Source organism: Gymnodraco acuticeps, unplaced genomic scaffold, assembly GCF_902827175.1.
Source record: "Gymnodraco acuticeps unplaced genomic scaffold, fGymAcu1.1, whole genome shotgun sequence".
NCBI classification, from domain to species: domain Eukaryota; kingdom Metazoa; phylum Chordata; class Actinopteri; order Perciformes; family Bathydraconidae; genus Gymnodraco; species Gymnodraco acuticeps.
The window spans coordinates 121,107-139,164 of record NW_022992152.1 but is presented as its reverse complement, the minus strand read 5'-3'; the positions used below and the strand labels follow the sequence as shown (position 1 = coordinate 139,164).

Here is an 18,058-nt window from a genome sequence, read left to right as displayed (position 1 = left end):
ATTTAACAAGGCCTTCTTTCTTAGATTAAGCCTACTCTACGCAACATGGCCTGATTTACATTTGAAGTAGGCTATGTCTTGCTTTGCTACACGTCCTGTTTATTCTGATCATGCTAAAATGGGAAACATCACTAACATAACCCAGTGTGCAAACCCTTAATCGCGTTTTATGATGGATTCTTAGCAAAACTGCAATGTTACATATTTGTAGCTTAAAACTAGTCTTATTTCTGATACTGTGAATGTATGACAGCTGTTTTCGCCATAAAGTACTAGATAGGTGCTTCCTGAAGAGCTTCCAAATATCCCCTAACCTACATTTTCCCTTACCGTCTATAAAGCATAATATCCACAGCAGGGCAGTGATCGCTGCCAACGAAGTCCACCAATCCATGTGGTCTCCCCCCTGTCAACTCGTCAACGAAAGGAAAGAGAGCAGCTACAATCCCCAAGTTATGATCTGGCCAAGCCCTGCCCTGCCTTTACGCAGCTAATACCCAAACATTAATCGCATTCTCCGCAGGAGCCTTGCAGGCTGTGCGCAACATGTTGAAGGTGCACCTGTCCACGAGCGCATTAGGAACAAGTTAAAACAATATACTGCACCTTATACTGTAGTGTCGCACAGAAAATGACACTCCTTTACTACCATGTTTGCAATTAGGAATGTCTTTAAACATTAACAACAGAGTAAACCTAAAAAAGTATATTAATTTCCCTCGGCCTATGTCCCATATCATTGGTTTACCCAGGATGGATAAACAGTCTGCCTCCAAGTTTGTCTAGACACATGTAAGTGCCAGGAGACATCACCTTGCCTAATATAGCTATCTGTGACTATTTTAATGAAGAAAAACATCAACAATGATTATTGGAGTTATAAAGTAGTGGGGTGTATTGGAAATGGCATGACGTTGCATGGCATGTTTCTTTTCACTTTTTAAGAACATTTTTAAATGTAACATTTTTGTATTTTCTTAGCCATATTGAGAAAAATGTATTGCAATACCTTTTCAAATAAAAATGGAAATTTGTATTAAACAATAATTTCAAAATATAATTAAAACATACTAATGAATGATAATAATAATAATAGAGCAAAAGTAGTAATATTAATTAAAAATAACATAAATGAATAAGACGTAGCCTAAATAAATTCACAATTTCAAGACGTATGCACACTGACACAGACAATATTTCTGTTTGCCGAAATATGTAATTCTTTTTCACACAGAACATGTTGTTCATATTAAACTAAGGAAGTTATGGTGTCGTATATCCGAAGCTTGTCTCGCGCTGAACGCCGCGTGCGTCTTTGCTCGCTTGAGACGGTGTCATGGCAACGTAAACACCTTAAGACGGCAGGACACCTGAAGGAGCCCTCTCCTCTTCCACTCCTTTCCTCTCCTCTTCCTCTCCGCGAGTCACCGCCTCTGCTGGAGCCAGTCTCAGGGGACAGCAAAGGTTAGCAGTCGGTACACTTTTTAAAATGTTACAACGTGTGTTTTATGTGTAGAGTCTGCTGTCTACTCTAGTGCCCACTTTTCAGTGTTTTCAGGGGCGCTGAGGGAGGTCGCGACTTACGTTTCTTAGCGACCCTATGAACTTTTTTTTTAATGATGTTGTATTACAATATTGTCAGTGGGACACCAGTGTTTTCTTAATTCACTAATTCTGCCATTTTTTCTCACGAACGTCTGACCAAAACGTCCTCACTGCAACACAGGTAAGAACACTTATACCATTACCATGTCATTCATATTCAATGTTACTGCTTGAATAATATTTTGAGCATGTAGCACACTGACTCAGGTCCTCCAGAGCTCGAAAGTAACAATTAAGTATATTTACTCAAATACCTAAGTACATTTTTAATATACATGTACTTTACTTGAGTATTTCCATGTTATGCTACTTTTTACTTCTAGTCATCTTTGATACAATTTAACTAACGTATTATGATTGATTATTATGGAGGGCAGTTTAAACAAAGTAATTCAGGTTCTCTCCACCTTCACCAGCTGCCAAATGTTGAACACGTTAATAGATGACTAATAATAGATAACAGATTGAGTAGTAGGCTACATTTTGCTGCCAATACTTACTGAAATAACATTTATTTTAAGTGCAGGATTTGTTCTTGTAACAGAGTATTTCTACACTGTGCATGGTTGTATTACTTTAACTTCAGTAACATCTGAGCACTTGTTCCACCTCTGGTCAGACCTAAAAGCAGGTTGTCACCGATGGCTTAACTTTTCTCATGATTTAGGGATGAGCACAAAGAAGAAGAACACCCCCAGTGGTGTGATCACCTTCCACACACATTTTCCTGTCGGCCTGCTGAAATCAGAGGTAAAAAACGTTCATGCCAACTCATAATGTATCACTGGTTTTAAATGTCAGGAAGGGTACCTAGATACGGTAGTGCACCCTGGTCAGCATGAGGTACAATACTTTTCCATGTTCTCCTTCCATCTGTTCATATCTGAATGTACAATGCTGGAATCTCAGTGTCCTTGGAAAGATGAATGGAAAGGTTTCAGGTTATTGACAGATAGTTGCTGTAGCCACTGTTATCCTCTCTTGACTCAGGATAATAGAAAAAAGGGCCTGTGGAGGGGTCAGGTGACATGCAGCTGAACAAACTAGCCGAGCATGGTTGTTCCAGACAGACAACAGAAAGCACAGCAGGAGGGAAGCTGCCATTGATGTTTCAGCTGATACCAAAAAAATCCTCATAGTGCACAGACATGTGTCCCAGCGTGGTGTTCACGTAACAGTGAGCTGCAGCTCAGGTTTCCAGGTGGTGACGTGATCTGTCAGAGCCTTTTGTGTCGCCTCTGTTCACCTACAGGAGTGTGTCTGGTCTGTCTGTGAACTCAGGCCGGGATTTCTGAGTATATCCTTTCTGATACGCCAATATGTTTCCCTGTAGTTCAAGAGCGATGTATATTTATTTGATTAATTATTCCTTTGTTCACCTGGCTTGAACAAGGTGATGTGAGACTGTATTTATATATTTTTGATGTAATAGTATATCTTTATGTCCATACTTATATTTTAAAAAATCGTAGTTTTTCACTAGTAGCTGTTTTGTTGGTGAGGGGGTTATTTGTTGTTCAATAATACTAAATAACTAATAAATGTGGATATTTTATATGTTGAGAAGCCAATAAATATTATTATTATTGTCCACATGAAGCATGCTGCAATTAGTTTATCAGCATTTTATTATAATTCCAGTATGCTATGCTGTTATTTGACATAATAATAATAATAATAATAATAATATATTATTTGTTCCTACTGTATAAATGCTGGTATTTGCCATTTAAAACAAAATCCAAGGATACTCTGCAAACAGCATGTTGTGTTTATTAAGGACAGTTACAGAATTGACCCTATGGTGTTTCAGGAGCGCATGGTGGATGTTAAGGGCACAACAGAGAGCCGAAAGACCCCCATGCAGCCAAGCATGAGTATGAGGAGCCCCGGTGAATGTGTGAGAGCAGAGGAAAGCGAGGAGGCCTCACCCTCTGGGTCAAAGCTGGGGGGCCAACAGGGATGGCTCTCTCACACCTCCCTCAGACGACTGCAGGTATTGCACACATCCAAACTCAAACCTGCACAAAGAGAGGGTGAATTTTCCAATGCATGCTTTACTTTTTAGAGAAATATGGAGGCAGAAAACCAACAGGTGAAGGAAATAACCCAACCATTACTGGATACAGAACATGGTTTTGTGAAGGTAAGATGCTGGAGCAACATTTTTTGTCTTAATGTACAGTTTCTGTTTTCAAAACATGCAGCTTTTACAACTTGTAATCATCATTGTGTTACAAAAAAGGACCTTGAATCTTTAATGATGTACCTGTACCTCCCACCTTGGTTTAAACATGTCTTCATTTAGGAGTTGGAGAAGTTTCTGATCAGACAGGACTTCACAGAGCTGAGGAGGAGGGAGCTGCTTCACAAGCGCTGGACTGAGCGTGTGTGGTTTCCCCTGCAGAGGAGGGTGGAGGAACACGTGTCCAGCTGTGGCCCCGCGGTGTGCAAAGGCCGCCAGAGCCTCTACAGTCACTTCCTCCATCACTGCAACTCCAAGGTGATGCTCACCTCTGGAAAGAGCTTTGGTCTTGTTGTCATTTAGGGTTTTTAAAGGTCCCCTATTATACTCTTTTTCATCAATATATTATCGGTCTCAGATATACAAAACATGTCTCTGAAGTGTTTGGCTCGAAATACCAAACAGATCATGCATTGCAGCATCCCATAATCCCCTCTGTTTCAGCCCTGTTTCCAAAGTGCTGATTCTCTGTCTGTTACTTTAGATGAAAATAAGGAGCCCCTCCCCACGCCCCTCTGAGAGATATTTGGTTAAAAAGAACACAATGGTGCTCTAGGAGGAGGGGGGTGTTACCTTGGTTGGTTATTGGTGGTTACACAAGACAAAAATACATGACATTATAAAGTGGCCAAAATCTGATCAGCTCATTTTCAGACAGGTTTTTATACCAGAACAAAAAGAGAACAAATCTTTTTTCCTGAAACTTTCAGAATCTCTTTTACGCAGAGGGGACACATGTATAAAAGATTTTATACATTATAAGTGACCTTTAAATGATGCATAAGACTTCACACACATGTGCTCCTTTAGTGTTTGTGCTTTCACTACAAAAACACACAAAACTAATATCTTTCATCTTCAGGGCTTTGTGTTTCTAGAACATTATGACGTAAAGGAATACGATCCGTTTCTTCTCCACATCAAAAAGCCACGCTACCTCAACGTGAAGGTGATATTTTGTGATTGAAATGTTTTGCTAAATATATATTAAAAAGCAACTTTTGACACACTGAAGAACTGCAAATGCTACTGATGAAGTATTCTCTGATCTATCCCCAGCTCGGTACGGCAGACTTAAAGGAGCCATTGTGCCTTCAGTTACATGAAAGACTGAAGGAGAAGAGAACAGCCTCTTCTTGTGAAGCAGGTATTTTTCTTCTTTGAACCAAAAGGAAATTGAAGGCTTATACGGTTGCTTTGCTTTGAGTTTGAGCTGAGATATCCACAGTGGAATTATGTCCACAATTTGGGGAAAGTGAGACTATATAACTTTTAAAAGAGGAAATAACACATTGTCCCTGTTGTAGATGAGAGCCGTATTCATAAGTAGTCGAAAGCACCCTTTCTTAACATCATACACTTTTGTTGCTACAGCCTCACTTTGAACAGTAGCTTATTGCGGCCACTTTTCCTTTTGCTTTAGGATTTAGATACACAAGGAGCCAAGTAGAGAAGCTACCTCAGAGCAACATCCTGCTACAGGCCTTTTCACATCATCCAGTCACTGCAGCCAGAAACACTCCAGTGGTGAATGAAGCTGAAGGAAGGAAGTCTAACAGGTATACAGTATGATGAGATGTTAAACCATATTTTCAATTACCCTATAGCAGGGGTGTCAAACTCAATTTCATCGCGGGCCACATTAACATTATGGTTGAGCTCAAAGAGCCGGTTGTAACTTTAAGACTATATAAATACACATATATATAATATAATGAATTATATTACATTATTGCCTGAATTATTATCGGATAGGGTGTTAACTTCATAATCAACTACGTCTGTTGGCAGAAGTCTAGGGCAAATAATTGCAACGTATTATATTCTTTGCAAGCTCTTACGGGCCACATAAAATGAAGTCTGCAGGCCTTGAGTTTGACACCCCTGCCCTATAGGATGCACAATGATTATGTAATACAGCTGCAGCATAATGCCTCATAAAGGGATATTTGGGATGTTGTGAAGTGGGTTTGTATGAGGAACGTATAGGTACTTCATACAACCCAATTCCTTTCAGGGTTGCATCTGTTAAATTAATGTGTGCACATTGTTTCGTGCAAATGTCTCTCATGCAGGTTCGTCAACATACCGTACCGGATCAGTTCCACCGCCACACCGGATGGAAGGTGCCATAGGAACGGTTGCTTGGTCTCCAAACGTGGATGTCCGCAACGACCAGCCAGTTTACAACAACACCAGTCCTTGCTAACATCAAAATAAAACCCATATTAACGATTCATCTTTACCTTCCCTTCTAACTACCTCAAATGTTACCCCAGGCACTAAACCTGGGAGGGGGATGTGTGGGATTAAATGGACACCAGGAAAGTGTTGAGAGTAGAAGTGAAAAGTAGTGAAAAATTCACCATAAAAAAACCGAGAGCTAAGTGGCGTCTGTACATTTTAATAATGCCATTTTCAGGATCAAATGGCATGCTTAGGATCAACTTTTTACATTACAGACATTGTACAGTAGTGTGCAACATTTACATATTTATTATTAATGTGTTATAAAACCATTTAGCAAATTTAACTGTGGCCAATTACATTCACAAGCTGGTTTGCTGGTTACCTAAACAGTTTATCCAAAATACATTACCCCGTTATTAGTTTGTAATTTTCCATATCTGGCCAGGTCTACTTCCCTTTCAGATAAAGGGTGTGGGTGGCACCACCGTGGCAGTGACGTAAAATCAAGAGTTTTTCAAGGCAACCCTGGTGCTGCTACAAATAGGCACTTTTTAAAGTGAGTGGCTGCAGTGTGTGTGTTTTGTCCTCATTTGGTCGGTTCGTAAAGCTGCAGGTCCAGTTTGACCCAGACTTCTCCAGTTGGGACTTCATGCAGTAGAAGGCGTCGGTTTGCGGCACCTTTGCTCTCCATCTCTTTCTTTATAGTCGCCACGGGAACCTCAGTACGACCAAGGAAATCTAGGAAACAGAACAGTCATTTAGTTACACCTCTTAAATTAATAACTGTTTTTTCTTTTTCTTCCGTAGTAGTCAGAAAGTCAAGGCCTTAGAACCTCTGTGTGTGTGTGTGTGTGTGTGTGTGTGTGTGTGTGTGTGTGTGTGTGTGTGTGTGTGTGTGTGTGTGTGTGTGTGTGTGTGTGTGTGTGTGTGTGTGTGTGTGTGTGTGTGTGTGTGTGTGTGTGTGTGTGTGTGTGTGTGTGTGTGTGTGTGGTATCGTATCCACTGACCATCAGGTGAGAACTGGTCCTTCTCGAACACGGTGATACACAGGATGTCCTGGTAGAGGTCTTTGATGAAGAACTGGCAGTTGAAGTTCCACTTTGGGTTCAGGGTGTCGCTGGCGGGCCGGGAGGTGTAGCACTGAGCCCCCATCGTCAGCTCACAGTACGGGTTGCTCTTACCTGGGGGAAACGTAATGTGTTTCAATTTAACTCAAAATTACTTATGCTTATGAATACTGTATTTAACAATTCGCTGGTATTCCTCACCATTGGGTTTACAGGCTTTGAGCTCCTGGGCTTCAGCGACAGTTACCAGCAGGCGGCCGATACCGCTGCTTTTCAGGGAACGAGCTGAAACAAACACATTAAATATGGGCCTACAACATTTAGTGTTAATTCAAATTTTACATTTTAATATTCAGGGAGCAGGATTATGTTTTTGTTTTGCTGAAGGAATCGTAAGGACAGAGGGGTTACATTTTTTAACAAATGTATATTTCAGCTTTTGCAAACATTACACTACATGGAACTTTGATATTTCTCATTCAATCTTATCTGTGCATACAATTGCTTCTTCAGTTTAGCCTACATCACAAAACAACATCATAAATTAACCAACTATTTGAAAATTGCTAATTTAATTCAATTAAATTGCTATTAATGGGGTGACAAGTTTGACCAAATCATGAGGTAATAAGAGGAGGGTGTTTCAGGGGTTTCCAAGGTAAGTAAGAACATGTGAATGTGTTTACCTTGGTAAGCTTTCTCTCTCTTCTTCTTCTCCGTCTCTATGAAATGTTCAGAAGCTGCTTTGATTTTCTGGACCCACGTTGTTCTACCGACACAATAAATACATCCATCTTTTACACAGTTTGATTATCTTATGGATATAAATGTTGGAAGATGTACCTGAACGAGAGGTATGCATGCACATCATGCATACCTCTCGTTCAGGGTCTCAGTTTTGAGCGTATAGACACGATCGATGTGTGAGACGTGGAAGAGTGGCTCATCGCTCGAGGGGTCCGCTGGCATTTTCACCAAAACCTCATTTAGAAACAGAGGCTGGAGAAGAACAGAAGGTCAATCATAGGAAGACTGCACCTAGGCACTGATTCATATATAATCAAAGTAGTATTTGATATCATTCTGTGTGTGAATACTGCCTGGCCTCTCTCTTACTGTTTTGTACATCTTCAGCTGTATGTTGGTCTTGAGACTGAATAGCCTGTCTGGTCCTGAGGAAGAGAAGGGTTTGGCGCTATGTGTGAGGAGGAAGAAATCATTGAAGAGGAAAGCCCACAACTCCCTGCTGCTTTTAGTTTTGTAAAGTCGGCCACTGTGCAGCAGCTTGCGAGGCCCGAGGCAGTTCGTCAGCGAGTTGAAGACCAAGTGCTGGAAGAGAAAAGGCAGGACTGAGGAGAGATGAAGGAAACTATCAAGTACAGTGAGGGCTGCAGTGAAAAATGCTCCCGGTCTCTGCTACTGTTACTGTATGTGTTCATTTGTTCTGGTAACAGACTCATCAATTCTGATGTAGAGGAGAAGGGAAACCGCAAAAAAAGGTTATGATAGAAGTATCGAGAAGGAGCTATTACAGTGCTACTGTATACAACATGCATTGAGGGAGGTGTTTATTACTGCACTTCATAGCAACAATATTGATATTTTTAGACTTCTACGGAAGGAAAGTGTGATTATTATTATAAGTGTGATGTAAACCGTTTTTTTCTCATGAATATATGCCTCAGGAACATGTTTATTTTTGTGGAATAATATTGTAATGTTTCTTTCATCCGCTACCACTTGTTTTAAAAATAGGACTTTTTATTTATTAATTTGTTTCATTTCTATGAGCACCCTACCACAAGGTTCATTTTGTATTCATAAGTTATGCAGCAATACCCTCATGTGTTTTTGTGTCTAGAAATATATTTGACTCATAGAAATACATGAACTTTGTGTTTAGAGTGCATGGAAACATATGAATTCACCCTGAAGAAAAACAAGTTTGTAGTCCTAATTACAACATGGGGCCCTCTGTGTCCAAAATGAGTATTACAACAACAAAAACAATAACATTATCCAGACACACAAATAAATCTCTTGCCAAAGAATTCCTAGATGAAAGGAAATATGAACTTAGACGGGTAATTAAAAAATTACCCTGTTCTTAAAGGTCCCATGACATGGCCATTTCTACTGATCATAATCCCATTGTTGAGGTCTACTAGAATAGATTTACATTGCTCAATGTTCCAAAATCACATTGGTTTCTCATACAGCATCTCTGTATAGTATGTGTATTCACTCTCTGTCCTAAACGCCTTGTTGGAGCTCCTGCCCCCCCCCTCCCTATGAGCCCAGTGTGCTCTGATTGGTCAGCTCGGCCACTCTGTTCTGATGAGATCACCACAGTTACAGCGGAACATCAGTGTTTATGTTTTACAATAGCATTTGTTAGCAACCAGAAAATGACACCAGTAATGACAAACGGATGAGAATGCTGCGTGGGGTCTGGGTGCCGTGTTGGCGGGACGTTGCGGGGCTCGCTGCCCCGCCCTTTGAGGATCGAGGAGTGGACAGTGTGAGCTGGATTACTGGTGTTGTTTCCTGGTTGCTGCGTGGGGTCTGCGATACAGCGAGACACCGCGGAGCACACACATACACTCACAGCCAGGCTGTTCGCCACACAGTTCGCCACACACTCACAGCCTGAGAAAAGATAAGGCTGAGTGAGTGTGTGTGCCGGCCAAACTCCGCGGAGTAGCACGGCTGAGAAAAGACAAGGCTGAGTGAGTGTGTGTGTGAGGAGCTCCACGGATTGGTCCATTTGGACCTGGGTATGGTTACGTCACCATACTCAGGTAGAACAAAAATGGAAAAAGAAAAATGTCCAACGAGGCGTTCTGGGCAACATAGACAGGTCTTTTCTGTGTTAGAGTTTTACTCGCTACAGGGTGTACTTTGAGGGTTTGTGACTTTGCAGACCGTTTACATGCAGAAAAAGCTACATAACACACAAGGGGACGGGTAATAACCGGAAAAGCATGACATGGGACCTTTAAGTCATAAAAAAAGAGAAAAATGTATAATAGACTTCCAAATATTTTATTATAATATTCTTCCAAGTGAATATTATAAAAATATCTTATCTGCGTGTGTTTACCTCTATAGTCCCCTCACTCTGCACGTGGCTCTGAATCCACTCCAACCTGTCAGAGTTCTCCTTCTCCCGCACCCCCTCGTTGACCTGAGAGCACAGCTCCTCCGCCCCCTCCAGAGCTTCTCTCAGAGGGCCGCGGTCCGCATGATTATCAGGGGTGTGCTCCAAGATCTGACCCATAGGAAGAGGCACGGAGAGACATGCAATAAATATCATAAAAATGTGGTGGATCCAGTGCATATAAAGTCATAAAGAAAGCATTTTTCTACATACGTTCTTTATGAGCAGGGGGTAGCGTGTGATCCTCTGCATGGGCTTGAGGAGGAAGCTGGACAGTGGCATTCCTTTGCAGCGGTAGTTAGTGGCTATCTTCTGCTCAAGAGGAAGCAAACAGTAAGAGAGAGAACCTATTTTCTTTTCTTCTCAGAACCCTGTCAGTTTTGTCCCTTTGGTTTTTGTCTTTTAATATGACCATCCATTATCTGCCACCTTTACCTTGAGGAAGTCTTTAAAGTCCTGCTGGTCTTGGGTTTTGCTCTGCAGCAGGGCGGCTGCGTTGAGCTGGCAGGAGCAGAAGCTGATGTAGGCCTGCATGTGTGCGAGCTCCGAGGCCAACAGGTCCCCGATCAGCTGGACCGGCATGTTGTCTCCTTCCATCTTTTTACGGACACGCAGCACCCTGGGAAACACGGATGATGATGATATAAAGCATGATTTTTGTTACATCTTTATTAAAAGATCCAAATCTGTTTTCCAGTGGATTTTTCCTTAAAGGGACAATTCAACCTACAGCGATATGGGAAAGAAAATAGCTCCTACATAAAACTGCGTAACTGGGTCATGATTTCTGGGAAGAGACAATGTTGTGGATTTCTAAACATGAAGATAAAGGCAGACATCTCTACGGCTGATAGCACCAACCTACACCATAACATCTACATTGATGAATAGCAATATAGATAAGGGGAAACAAATATTTTATTTTTAATTTAAGGTGAACTGTCCCTTTAAATATATTTTTTCTTTGTGCATTTCCTCCTTTTAGCACATACAAAATTACAGGGTAGCATGGGTATATTAACGAAATGTCCCAGAATGCTTCTAAAGGCAGTGTGTGGTACCTACTTGAGTAGCTTGGTGTTAGACATAATGAGCTCCTTCCAGTTAACAAAGATTATTCCCATCTCAGCTTCAGTTAGTCGGCCTGACTCAGACATGGGTTTGTAGAAGACCTGAGTGACAGATGTTTGCAAATGGACATTAATTAAAATGAAACACTATAGGAAATTCCAGTGCCTGTATGTGTATGTTCGTCCGTACTTCAAGAACCAGCTCCAGGTCTTCCACGTAGGTCTCCTCAGTCTGGATGAGCTCATGGATGTAACCCTGCCTCTTCCTCTCCTGAGGGGTCATGGTGTCCAACGACATCAGGTCAGCACACCCTACAGCGCACATGCAAACATGCACAAACACACAAGCATGTGCATGCACACAAACACTTTCCTGTCAATCACAGATACAGTGTCCGAGGAAAAACACGACACACTATGCATGTTCAAATCTCCCTTTATTGTCAGTTATATATTTCTATTTACATTTAATGCACAGACAAGTGTGAGGCACGTTGTAGTTGCAGTACATGAACTAAGGGAACATAGCAGGCGATGCTAACGCTAAGAACTCTGCTACCAAGGCAATGAATTAAAGAAAAATTAAGCACCTTTCATGGTGGAGTGCTCACTCCAAATGATTGCATAGGTGTGAATGAGTAAAGAAGCTAATCCTGTAGGGAAAGAGCGGTGGAAGACTCAGTTGAAGTTCAAACTTAGCAAAATGTGGAGGTAAATGTCAGCAGAGTAGTGTTATAATCTCTGAATCTACTCTTAACAGCTAGTATGCTAATATCTGCTTGTTTGTTCTTTTTGCTGGTGATATCACAGTTCATTATAGGATGACCTCAACCTTAATCACTTGGAAGCATTAATAGATGGAGAAGTGCATAATAAGTGGATAATAAAATCACAATTCATTTGTTTGAGTAAAGCATCAGCAAGCAGCAATCAAGGTTATTGGTGATTTAAGCAAAAGTGAGTCTTTACATTGGTCCGTTTTGGCAAGGTTTCATGTTGTTAGTGCAAGAATAAGTAACCCTGCAAAATGCTTACATACATAACCTTAATATAGAAATGTCAACGATTTAAGTCTAATCCATTTATATATTTGTTTCATTATACTTTGTAAGCAAACAATTTCAATCCATATTTAAATGTATCTTTAGCAAAACTGCACATTTCATGCCTTTTATGAGAGGTACGAAGCCTCTAAAAACATGTTTAGCTGCCTCTGCCTCGCTCCCAGGTTAGTTAGTTAGTTAAAGAAACACAAGGGAAACACAGGAGGAGAGAGCGAGGGGGATAAAGGTGAATAATAAATGCTTAAGAGAAAAGGACAGAAAAAAGAGAAGGTAAAGGAAGCTAAATCAATTATAAAAGGGATCAATAACCAGTAGCACAGAACACTACAGTCCTAAAAAGGTGGAAAGCGCAGAGGTGGGCTGTTCTTGCTGGCGGCTGGGCCTCCTGTAGCGACAGGGCAAATCGGATAGGCTCAGACAGAAGGGGAAGAAGGAAGAGGAAGAGGAGGAGGAAGAGGAGCAGAGAGGAAAGCCAGCATTACTGTCCTACAGAGGAAAAAAAGATGAAGTGGAGGGGCGGGAGGGGGAGGTGAGTGAGATGAAGGAGAGACGGAGAGACATTAATATAGTTTTAATATTAATGCTACACTCTTACATGCAGGTGTATTAATAATGTATTTCTGGAAATGTAAATGTTGGTACTAATCACATCAGTTGGGGCATGATGGTAATTTCTTCCTTCTTTTTCCCTGTGATTAAATGCAGGCCTTGTGTGAGCCGGGGTGTGTACGAATTCATGTTCATTAGCATTAAAATGTCATTTTGTTTTGTGTCTGCAGCTTTGACAAGTGCATCCTAATTAAATGTCCAGTGTGTTCACACTTGTTAACAGAGAACAGACAACACGCAGGCTATGAATACTAAGTAATTGAGACACGTACCTCCTGCTTTTTTAAATAATCAGATCTGTGAATAAGACTTAGAAGAATCCTACCCTTACCAAAGAGCATGATCAGTGAACTATATACACATTGTGCATATCAATTTCCCAGTGAAAAATAAGCTTCCAAAATAATTTAACTGATAAGGACGAAATAAATTGCTTTTAATTTGAAATGTATCAGTGGTTGTTCCCTTTTGTTCTGTGATCCAGACATTTTTGAACAGACATTTTGGGAAATATGTCTATTCACTTTGTTCCCTAGAGTAAGCAGAGAAGATTGATGCCACTCTCGAGTCTGTATGCTAAATATAAAACTATGGCAGACTGTTAGCCTAGCTTGACCTACTGTATAGTGTGTGGGAAAATGTTAGCTTATCAAGCAAGCTTTGTCATATTTCTGTTTTTTGTTAAGAAAATAAGATAGGCCTACTGAGTGTTATTTAGTGAGCTAAAAAAAGTCTTGGTAGGCATATTATCATGATTGTTTTGCTTTCCGACACAGCCAAGCTAGCATTTTCTTACTGCTATATTTATATTTATGCTAAGCTAATCGCTTGCTAGCTTTAGCCTTACTTAACAGACCTGGCAAGCAGGTGCATAAACTTATTTCCCAAAATTTCTTTCAATGATTTTAAATTCTTTGTACAGCCATTCCAGGGACAATCAAAAAGCCAAATTAACAGTGATTTAACTTTTTTTTCTTTTTAAATTAAGTATCACACTATGTGGGGAATTGAGCCTGAGTGGGTTTAAATTCACCAGTGATCCCTCAGTGACAGAAACCAACTATTTTATCTTACCGTCAGTCTCTCCATGCTCTGACATGGATGGGGGATCTACTGTACCTGCAGTGAGCCAAGTCAACCAATCAGATTGACAGCAGCAAAGAAAAGTTTGTTCTACAGCTGATAGATATCTGTTTCGCCTACAGTCTTGTTTTTTTCACAATACTTCCAACTAGATGTGTAAACTATTGATTTTCTCTCACATGTATGACAGAGAAATATGGTCCATCTGAGGAAAGTGACTTTAGATGTACTCACATTGCTGGCTGGGGTCTGATTCTGTTGTCATCTGGACATAATTGGTGGGCAGCAGGCCTGTGACCCCATTGACGTCTCCTTTCCACCAGTCAGGGTTGGTCTTGTCCAGGACGCTGATCAGCTGACCCTTGGAGAAGCTCAGCTCATCCTGATTGGCAGCAGTGTAGTCGTACATTGCAATAACTTGGCACACTGCGGGTGCAAAGACATAAATCTGGTTTTATAAGGATGTGAGTTTAAGCAACTTGGTTAGTTAGATGGTTCTGTTTGAAATATCTCGACTGCTGTTAGATGGATAACCCTGAGAATTATTTTTACATTTATGCTCCCCAGAGGATAAATCATGCTGCTTTTGCAGAGCCCCTACAATGATGTGACACTACTGACACTTTAAGGTTTCCTGGAATACTTTTAATACAAAATATAACAGTGTTTGCATATTTTTAAAGTTAACAACAATGCTGTGCACTGGTAAAATGACAGATACTACATTATGCAATTCTGAGTTAGTCATTTATAAAATCTTGGTATATTTTAGGAGAATATGTCAAAAATAAGAGACAATAATTGTCTATGTGTCTGCTAACCTGCTTGAATATGTAAGACAGAAACCAATCAATAATTGTGTTTTAAGTGTGTGTGCCATCACCTGGCAGAGGGGAGGGAGAGGACTTGCTGCTGGAGGGCCCGAGGAGCTTGACGTGAGAGGAATGGAACCAGCCTCTCTGCCGTTTCTTCCCTCGAGCCTGGAGGGAAAAGAGAGAGTAAATCAATCTCCTGCTGCTTCCCCTCTGGATTATTTATCCAGACTTGAATTGATGAATTTATTTGGTCGTGCAGAGTTCTGAGAATTGATATGGCTTCATAAATTAGACCAAAGCGCAGCCTCAAGTCTGAATGACTAAATGATTGCTGTCAAAAGTTTAATAGACTAATATCCTAATTTGCTTTACCGAGGGCCAAATGCAATTTCACAAAGCTGTGGTAATCATCTTTAATTCCAATTTTGTCTGAACGTTGCTGCTTTGTCCCAGCTTTTCTCATTACTATGTCAAACTGCGAGCTTAACCAGAGCCATAGTGGCAGCCTCAGCACAAAAGTGGAGTGAGGATTGATCGCTCACTCCTATAGATGTATGACCTGAAGACAACCCTGTTATTACTCCTGTTACCTCCTGTCCACCTCTCACAAAACCTCCATTGATCTGACAAGTCAGCAGATACAACAGCATCCACAGAATAAGCTTTGTTGTAGTGGTACATTTACCTACATTGTGTTATTTATTTGTAATTTCTCTTTTACATTTTCAAAAAAAATGAGAATGATACTTTGGTCATAAAGCATGCCATTTAAAAAAAAATGATTTTCATACAATTAAATATTTATAGTTCTTCAAACAGAGAAAGAAAAGACTGTCAGTGTGGATATTCAAATACATCCCACATTGAAGGAATAGCCAAATCATTGCTGCAATAATAATTGATCTTGAACTGCACATCAGCATTTAAGTACGAATGAATCAGAGTTACTGGCATTTTAAAGCTTTGCATATAAACTACATTCATAAAAACGACATTAAATCGAAATGGGCCCCTACAGCTGTAATCACTGACCTGCAGTTCCCCGAGCCACCAGCCAGTGGAGTTCTTGGCCAGCACCACGATCAGCTGCCCTGGAGACAGACGCAGCTGATGCGTTGTTGGGGCGACAGTGGTGGAGACTGCCTGGGCGATCTCTGTTGGCCAAACAGATACAGCTGAGGATGAATTTAGATCAGGTAAATGTCAAGAGCATAACAGAGTAATAAGAAGGCCATTCTTTATTTGTGTGGAGTGTTTGTGTGTGTGTGTGGTGTGTGTGGTGTGTGTGTGTGTGTGTGTGTGTGTGTTGTGTGTGTGTGTGTGTGTGTGTGTGTGTGTGTGTGTGTGTGTGTGTGTGTGTGTGTGTGTGTGTGTGAATCACTGACTCACCAGGCTTTTTGATCGAAGCTCCAGCTTTTGTTCCCTGAAATAAAACAAGTTGTATTTTATTAACAAATAACTCAAATAATTGCATTAAAAAACAAAAGAAAACTATGTAACTTTAACAAAAAATGAAGATGATTAAATATATATTATTGTATAATCCTTTAATTAAAACTTTATTTATAATTCATAGCTCAAAGGCCCTTATCAAAAACATTTTAAAAGTAAAAAATAAAAAGACAATAGACAGCAGATGCTAAATGAATAAATAATGCAATTCAATACATCCTTTGTAAAGATTATATGATGCTTTTTTACTTTAAATGGCTCGTCTCACCTCTGGTTCTACAGGTCGGACATAGTTGGATGGAAACACTCCCGTATGATCCCCGATGCATCCACGCCACCACTCTCCCTCTCTCTCTGTCACCATGACAACATCTCCCTCAACAAACGTCAGGTCCCCAGCCTCTGGGCTCTCATACGTGTACAAGGCCACAAACTCTGGTTACCATAAAATACAGGAGTGCAAGTCAGAGCCAAATATCTTACAATATGAATATGAAATACAGTTATGTGCCACAGATAAACTATACCTACCCTCTAGTTGAACAGAATCACATGTGTCAAATGGATCCACACTAGAAGGGGAAAAACACAGTCAATGTACTCTGAGAAAAAGTAGACAATATAAGGTGTGTTTGTGTGTGTCTTCATACTCTGTATTGCCACCCATCTCCAAAGTGACATAGCACTTGGGGAACCATCCCTGTGTCCCATTGAGCTGCCCCAACCACCAGTCTTCCCTCTGCTGCTGCACGCTGATGATGTCACCCTGGGAGAAGCTCAGCATTGGGGTTATGACGTCACCCGCCCCGGAGGAGAGGTTGAGGTGAGTTTCCGATGTGGCGGACCAGGAGGAAACAGCTCGAGCCAACAGAGGGAAGAAGGACTGAAAAGTAGAGAAGCAAAGTTTTACATCAAGCACCATGGAGTAAATGATTGATCAAGGAAACCATGAAAATCATCCTCAAGGCCATTCGTCTAGATATAGAGATACTTAAAATATCTCAGATCACATCACACTTCATCACCCTGACCATGAGACCTACTAACACTAATGTCATCTATTGGGAGACGGAGATCTGTAAATGCTTGTGTGACCCACAAAATGGCCAAGAAATAGAAGAACTCTCAATAGGGAAAACTATAAATAAACATCCTGCTGTTGTACTGTAGAAGGATGTGTGTGTGTGTGTGTGTCAGCAGCAGTGTATGTACACAAGCCAGACCTAGTTAGTTGCCTTCCAAAGCCTGTTTATAGCTCAAATAACTATGAAGGAAGGGAACATGACACTAACAGGAAACATAGCGGATCCAAATATGTTTCATGCAATGTTATTTTAAAGTCAAGGTAAGGTTGAAAATAACACGCTTTATAGATATTTCTGGAGTTTGTCTTTTTTGCCTTTGGGTTATATTGCTATTGCTATTCTAGGAGCCTAGAGTAAAAATATATATCAAACTTTACCTGTGAAGTGTCTGCTTGGGCAGAAACAGTGCTGTCACCCGCTACCTTCCCATCTAGATCTCTGGGTAAAAATGGAGGGACAAACACTTAGAGAAGAAGCAAACAAGAATCAAAACTCAACTAATACAGAACAAAATTGTAATATTTTTAGTGTAGGTCAGTGGTTCTCAAACTTTTTCTGTCAGGCCCCCCCATTGGAGAAAAAAAAAAGTCGGGGCCCCCCAACACAAATAGTC

At 40.7% G+C, this 18,058-nt stretch overlaps 2 protein-coding genes across 11 annotated transcripts in view; one reads left to right on the top strand and one right to left on the bottom strand.

Annotated features, from left to right (window-relative positions):
• The first annotated feature begins 1,679 nt into the window (after positions 1 to 1,679).
• fam228a (family with sequence similarity 228 member A) lies at positions 1,680 to 6,079 on the top strand. The gene is made up of 9 exons (XM_034204339.1): positions 1,680 to 1,726; positions 2,273 to 2,355; positions 3,419 to 3,601; positions 3,674 to 3,751; positions 3,914 to 4,108; positions 4,713 to 4,799; positions 4,910 to 4,997; positions 5,274 to 5,409; positions 5,926 to 6,079. The coding sequence occupies exons 2-9, from the start codon at positions 2,275 to 2,277 to the stop codon at positions 6,068 to 6,070; spliced, it is 993 nt and encodes a 330-aa protein (XP_034060230.1). The 5' UTR covers positions 1,680 to 1,726; positions 2,273 to 2,274; the 3' UTR covers positions 6,071 to 6,079.
• Positions 6,080 to 6,238: 159 nt separating this feature from the next.
• Positions 6,239 to 18,058, bottom strand: part of LOC117538535 (intersectin-2-like) — a 37,318-nt gene continuing 25,498 nt past the window's right edge. For 4 of the 10 annotated variants that reach the window (XM_034204329.1, XM_034204328.1, XM_034204333.1 and 1 more), the window contains 20 exons: positions 17,823 to 17,883; positions 17,011 to 17,243; positions 16,892 to 16,932; positions 16,629 to 16,795; positions 16,298 to 16,331; positions 15,941 to 16,083; positions 14,977 to 15,073; positions 14,328 to 14,519; positions 14,085 to 14,129; positions 11,528 to 11,649; positions 11,333 to 11,439; positions 10,703 to 10,886; positions 10,481 to 10,579; positions 10,211 to 10,378; positions 8,224 to 8,436; positions 7,985 to 8,106; positions 7,794 to 7,876; positions 7,309 to 7,392; positions 7,048 to 7,221; positions 6,239 to 6,778 (listed from right to left, as the gene is read on the bottom strand). In XM_034204329.1, coding sequence (XP_034060220.1) covers positions 6,627 to 6,778; positions 7,048 to 7,221; positions 7,309 to 7,392; positions 7,794 to 7,876; positions 7,985 to 8,106; positions 8,224 to 8,436; positions 10,211 to 10,378; positions 10,481 to 10,579; positions 10,703 to 10,886; positions 11,333 to 11,439; positions 11,528 to 11,649; positions 14,085 to 14,129; positions 14,328 to 14,519; positions 14,977 to 15,073; positions 15,941 to 16,083; positions 16,298 to 16,331; positions 16,629 to 16,795; positions 16,892 to 16,932; positions 17,011 to 17,243; positions 17,823 to 17,883 — 2,521 coding nt within the window. In that variant the 3' untranslated portion in view covers positions 6,239 to 6,626. The remainder of the gene's footprint in view (positions 6,779 to 7,047; positions 7,222 to 7,308; positions 7,393 to 7,793; positions 7,877 to 7,984; positions 8,107 to 8,223; positions 8,437 to 10,210; positions 10,379 to 10,480; positions 10,580 to 10,702; positions 10,887 to 11,332; positions 11,440 to 11,527; positions 11,650 to 14,084; positions 14,130 to 14,327; positions 14,520 to 14,976; positions 15,074 to 15,940; positions 16,084 to 16,297; positions 16,332 to 16,628; positions 16,796 to 16,891; positions 16,933 to 17,010; positions 17,244 to 17,822; positions 17,884 to 18,058) is intronic. The other 6 variants (XM_034204330.1, XM_034204336.1, XM_034204331.1 and 3 more) reach the window with 3 other exon arrangements.

What these genes read in the sequence shown, in the direction of transcription:
- fam228a (XM_034204339.1), top strand. Translation starts at nt 2,275, where the DNA reads ATGAGCACAAAGAAGAAGAACACCCCCAGTGGTGTGATCACCTTCCAC. An exon ending in CAGAACATGGTTTTGTGAAG is followed by an intron (nt 3,752 to 3,913) that starts GTAAGATGCTGG and finishes GTCTTCATTTAG; the next exon opens with GAGTTGGAGAAGTTTCTGAT. An exon ending in AGCCTCTTCTTGTGAAGCAG is followed by an intron (nt 4,998 to 5,273) that starts GTATTTTTCTTC and finishes CTTTTGCTTTAG; the next exon opens with GATTTAGATACACAAGGAGC.